This window comes from Pleurodeles waltl, chromosome 8 (assembly GCF_031143425.1).
Source record: "Pleurodeles waltl isolate 20211129_DDA chromosome 8, aPleWal1.hap1.20221129, whole genome shotgun sequence".
Lineage (NCBI taxonomy): Eukaryota > Metazoa > Chordata > Amphibia > Caudata > Salamandridae > Pleurodeles > Pleurodeles waltl.
Genome location: NC_090447.1, coordinates 1,389,025,423 through 1,389,031,441, shown reverse-complemented (window position 1 = coordinate 1,389,031,441; position 6,019 = coordinate 1,389,025,423). Strand labels below are relative to the sequence as shown.

The following is a 6,019-nucleotide window of genomic DNA, read 5'->3' as shown; positions in this document are numbered from 1 at the left end:
CTGAGGCTTCTTGCAGGGAACCAATGCAGGTCACTGCAATCCCAAAAATTACACACAAAAGGTGCCCGTAAAATGTCAGATCCAAATAATGGACGGCCCCTGAAATTTACAGGCGGGTGGGTCACGCTACATCCCGTTGATATAACTTCTGCAATAAACAGTGCACCTTGGAGCGCAGGAAAGGGAAAAAGATCCTGTTGCCATAGCAACCTCAGCAGTAGACGGAACACTGAGAGCTTTCTCCTCAGTCCGCCTCTGGCAGCCTGAATGCGGTGGGAGGAGCTTGTCTCACAGCTCTGGTTTAGACATTGCTCTCAGCTGAGCCGGGTGCGAGGGACGGACTGGAAGAGGGAGCGTGTCTCGCAGATATAATGCGTTCAGAAACAAGCGTCTGGGTTCTGGCGCTAGCCTATCTCTGCCTGCAGCCTGGTCCGGTTGAATCAATCACCAGGACACATTATTTCGGGATTGAAGAGTTGGATTGGGACTACGCCCCAAGTGGGAGAAATCTGATAAAAGGACAAGCCATCGCAGATGATGAGTAAGTCACTTTGAAGCAGTCTGTTGTGTGATGGGAAGGCGTGCAGGGATACTGTGCGGTCGGCGTGTAATAAGTACAGGACTCGGTAATTAATTGCTATATTGTGGCCTTCTCGAAGACCAAGCAAATGCCTATTGTATTAACTCGCCCCTTACCTCAGGGGCAGACCATTATCCCCTTCTTGGCAGGGGCATCACCCTCTCGATGCACCATCCCACATAACAGCAGTCTTTCTGTGCATTATCACAAGGTGTCACTGTAATGGGTTTTAGTAGGCTAAAAAACGCTTCCTGTACAACACAGCACACTGTGATTTATTTAGCACACGAGACAATGTTTTTGGAACTTTAAGTCAGTGCAGTGACCACGTGACACCAAGTCACGTTGCTTCCTCAAATAAGCTTCCTTTTAAGAAACGAATGCACTCTAGGAGTTGTATTGTTGAATGAGTGGTCCAGTTAGATTTTGCACGTTTGAGAACATGGGCGTCCGTGAGTGCCATTCTGAGTGAATGCAGGCGGTGGGGGATATTGGGGTGGTGAGTTGGGGCGTTAAAAGGCACAGTCAGCCTGTCTGGTTTATGAAAGTATGACGTGTAGATATAGATGCTGCAATAAATGCTTTCGTTCACGTACCTGGTCTGTTTAGTTTGCAGATGCTTATAGTCGGGAAGATATGGCAACTTCACATAATCTTAATGTTATGGTATGCCGTACACCTTACTAGGCAGTATTGCAGTGTTCGGTTTTAAAAAATAAGGAGGCCGGCGTTTGATCATTTGTCAGCTCTATATGGTGACACGTGTTCGACATTTTTGAATTTCCCACTTGAAATTTGCTGCTCTGCGTTTTCTCCCAGTCTGACGTGTCCGCCAATTTATAAACCCGCCAGCGCTCGAAAGGAACCTAAACGTGAAGGGACCGGGGCAGCTGACCCTTGACTGAAACAACGGCAGCCCTGTTTCTGTAAATGCTTTGTTTGCATACCAGGGCTTCAAGCCTGGTCCAGTAAAAGTATATGCCACTCCTGCCCTCCAGCACTGTGGAGTCCTTTTGCAACAGTCGCTCACAGGTCATTCAGTTAATTAGTCCCTGAAAGGGCTTTGCAGGAAAAATGCACACTAAGTACTGAAGAAGGCTGTTCTCCAGGGTGACAATTGCGTGGCACGAGGGAGCAAAGGTGAAGGAGGGCGGGGCTTTGAGCACCAGGCTTTTTACTGCTCGAGCCAGACCCCCTGCAGCTTGTCGGGTAACACGTGCAAACCGTTTCCACAGCTGGAGGTGGAACATAAAAGCCAGCTGCTATTATCATTTTGAAACTCTAAAAGTGTATTTTGTAGTTCCAGCTTCGCTCAGATTTTTAGAGCAATTTTGGGCGACGGCTGTCAAAGAAGAGAAGGGTAAAGAACATTGTCACTTGCCTTAATTAATGAAGGTTTATTTTGAGCTTCTCGGAACCACTTTAGTCATTTTTGTAAGTTCTGGTTGTGACACATACCCGGCTCATCAAGGTTTTTGAAGACCGTGGCCTCAGAGCCACTTGCTACTTATACACTGACCCATGCCAGCCCTACACACCTCCTTGCTTTTCTTGACACATTTTTAAGGGCCCACCCAATGGTTAACGTCTGAAACAAATGCATGGGCCCAAACGTTTTCTAAGGAGTGCCCACCAAATGTGTTGATGAATATCTGGTTTGCCGGATAATGATTTCCACTTCATTCATGTCTTCCTTCAGTTGCTGTATATCTCACTTTGGCAGGTTCTTTTTCATCCCTGCTTTCACCCCTGGCCACTGTTCTCCATTGTTTCTACTTCTCTTGCACCGAATCAAAGTCTGATAAGGAAAATAAGCCCTAGTTCCACAAATAAGTACTGGTGTCCACCACCGACGGCCGTTAGCAGAAATGAAACCATGGGTCCACTGTGTGAAAAATGTGTTCATCAGTAACATACTTATTGGCAGTATATCACCTGCCTGGACGGACTCCTAAACGCTGGGGCGGCCGTTCATGTGACGGTGCACCTTTGGAACCAGGGCCTGCGTTGGCTCTGATGCAGTTGGTAATTCCAGTTTGTGGTTCGCTGTGCTATCCTCTTTTCTTGGAACACGCTTGAAAGCCTCACTACAGCTGCAGGGTAGCTGTAAGGTTCTGTCCTGCTGCTGACATTGCCTGCAAGGATTCATTCTGCCAGCTCAAGGTGTCCGGAGATATAGCACCTAGAAGCTCTCTTAATCCCTCACTAGAGATGGGCAGAGAGCTACCCAAGAAATATAAAGGTAAAAGTGCAGGTGAGCTGAATGGTGATTACCTGGCATGCACCCTGCCTCGCTGCTGCACTTTTGTGGTGGTGTTCATTGTTGAGGTGATCTAGAACCCGGTAAGTTGTCTTGTGTGCCTCCAAGAAGAACTTTGTGCTCCTTGGGTTTGCATTTGCTTCTTTGAGCCTGAGAGTGGTCTCATCTCCTCCACATACAAGTTGTCTTTCCTCGCTGTGTGTGGTTCTGCTGACCCAGTGTCTCTAGGGCACCTGGTTTGTGTGATGCCTGCATCTTGGTTGCCCGACACCACTAACCCTAAACCATGAGATGGGCATACCTTCTTGGAGCCAGTAAATATACCTTTGAACATCGAGGCACTACCTCCTCCCTTTGTAAGTATGTAATTGTTGCTGTGTTTTTGCCTTTATTTAAGGTGTCTGAGCTTGTAGGTCCACAAACACAACTTTATTTACTTGTTACAAAGTAACCAATTCGGAAACAGGTTTTATGAATCCTTTCTTTTGAAATGTTCTGCCCAGGAGGAGCCTGTGTTCATTATCAGCTATTGTTTGGAAACAGTGTTAAATCTTTGTAGAGTTTCCTGTGTGGTACATTGCTTATTGTTTTTAGGACTGTGCTTATGTTCTCTATCATCTAGTGACCTCAAACTATATGGCTGTTCTCGATTGTGTTATCCTCATTTCATTTTGTACATTATTTTCTTTTGTATAACTATGATTCCAGTTACCAGTGATTTTCTTTTTTTGTTTTACTGTACATACATATGTATCCTTGAATTATTATTAAAATGTGGTGTAACATCTGTCTTGATGTTGGTTTTCTGCACATGCGTGCTCACACACACAGTCTGTTTCTTAGCTGTTCTGCTGCAAAGCTTTTCGCCATTTTACAGGTGTTACTTTAGCTATTTTGAAGGTGCAGTTTGTAGGAAAGTGGAGAATTATGTGGTGGGGGTGGTTAGTTCTCACCATGTAATAATCTCACAATACCCCAAAGATGGTCCTTGGATTCACACTAGTAAGTCCCTAGCTCAAGCCTGGTAGTGTGGCAAAAAGCAGTCAGGCTTTACTTAGAGGAACATGTATTAAGCATTTCAGAGTACCCGCATAGACGATAAGTAATTGACGCAACTCGAAAGAAATCTGACACCAATTTTATAAAAATAGAGCTAATTTTTAACTTAATTTAGACACCAAAATGAACAGAACTGCATAAGTATAACCAGATTATAGAGTTTTGAAGCAAAATCAAATTACTACAAAAATGGCATTTAGACGTTGCATTGAAGTCAATAGAGCAAAAACACTAGTGACAAAACACCATTTAGAGGTTGAGTTACATGGCACACTCACAAGGTTAAGGTAGGGCGGGTCCTAGGACCAGGCCACGATAACCAGTTCAAATTTACCTGGCCCGTGGCGCCCCTGATGCAGAGTTATCCTGGCTGTCCGTGGTGCTGAGCAGGACTCACAACGGTGCTGGTTATACCGCTTACACAGCAATGTAGGGAAGAAGATGCATAAACCCAGCTGGGGCTGGGTTGGTGATGCAGGCTGCACAATGTGCCCTGCAGTTGCATCGTCGAGTGTGCTGGTCAGTTAGCTGGGCTGGCAACCACCAAGTCTTGGCAGCGGTAAAGGTGACAAAAAGCTTTGGGAACTTCACAGGGTCCGGGGGAGTGATGTAGCGGCCTGAAACTTCGGAACAGGTGATACAACTTCCAGAAGACACTAGACCACCTGCATGTGGGTGATCCCACAGAGAACTAGATGGCTGGTGATCTTCTGACCCTGCAAGTGTTTTTACCTGCAGTTTTCAGGAGACTAGTATCACTAGTCCAAGGGACACTGAGGGTGCTTCTCTGGTTGGGACTGCCAAGTTTTAGCCAAGGACGAGGGTCGTTCACTCAGTTCCCAGTCTGTTGCCTCGGGGACAGAAGTACCCCTCTTTTGCTTTGTTACAATGGGCAATGTCCATTTGTCAGTGACAGGGCTCCTCTTGGTCCTTCAAAGTTAGTTGATCAGATCTGAGGTTCTGGTGTGAGGTGTCCCTTAAATCCTGGATGTAGGGGAGTTAAGGATGTAGTGGCCAATGGGCAGCTAGTTCTTACAGCTAATCTGCCTCTTAGGTGATCACTTTCAGTGGGGTGGGTCATCTTTTGCTACCCAGAATCCTCTATTCTGCCAGTCCTAAGATGGCAGAAATAAAAATTTAGTGCACAGACTGGGCTGCTCACCCTAGAGGTGTGATCAGGTTGCTGGGGGTGTGCACTGTCCTGCATATCTAATTTCCAGCCTGACCACTAGCAAATGTGCCTGGGGTAAGTGGGAGCATTGTTTCCACCTCTTGGGGACAGCACAGATGGCTATCGGGGCAGTGAAGCCTTTAAAGCTCACCACTCTAATGTGCCTGTTCAATAGCCCGGCTGGGGAGTGGGGGTGGGAGGTGTGCAGTCTTCCTGCCTCAGCCGTTGTGTCTCTGACTCGTGTGTGTGTGTGTGTGTGTGCCTACACTACATGGCAGGAGGTCAGAACCGTGTCTTAGCAGCCGCAGCAGGCATGGGAAAAGCATAGGCAGACCAGCCAGAGCACAAAGAATTTGGAGCAAACAGGTGGGTAACCTCGAAAGTGCCAGCTGGGTACATGCCAGCCGTCCCTCAACACCAGATTCATATCAGTGGAGAGAAGGCATGTTGTTTGACACCAGTCTCAACATATCTAGGCAGTACCACAATGGAGCTAGTAAACCGGGTCTGCCCAGGTGCGAGTCCCAAGTTATCCTATTGCCCAGCTATCACTTATAGTGTGCTTTAATGGAAAATACAATATAGAGACACATAAGCTGGTGCTTACATGCCTGTTTCTTAAATATACTGCAACCTGCCTCCTGGGCTGCAGAGGCCTTCCTCAGCGGTTTCTGACATACATGTAAAGCAGTGCATGGGCTTGTGCCACACATGGTGAGGGCAGCCGATATCGAGCAGTTGGCACTGCTCCTGAAGTGGCAGGTCTGCTATCACTGGATTGCAATGGTCACTTAGAGTGGCACAAACATGCTACATCTTTGGGGACCGATCCATTTACCACCTATGCAATGGGTTCCCCAGGTACCATTTACTAGGGACTTATAAGGGGGCAAAGCTTTTGCCAGTCAGAGAATTATCAGGCGACAAACCAGTTTAAGGCTAACCAGAC

General features: G+C 46.9%; 1 protein-coding gene across 1 annotated transcript in view; it reads left to right on the top strand.

Moving 5' to 3' along the window:
• Positions 1-265: 265 nt before the first annotated feature.
• HEPHL1 (hephaestin like 1) overlaps positions 266-6,019 on the top strand; it is a 420,608-nt gene continuing 414,854 nt past the window's right edge. Inside the window, exon 1 of the mRNA XM_069202431.1 lies at positions 266-541. Coding sequence (XP_069058532.1) covers positions 372-541 — 170 coding nt within the window. The 5' untranslated portion in view covers positions 266-371. The remainder of the gene's footprint in view (positions 542-6,019) is intronic.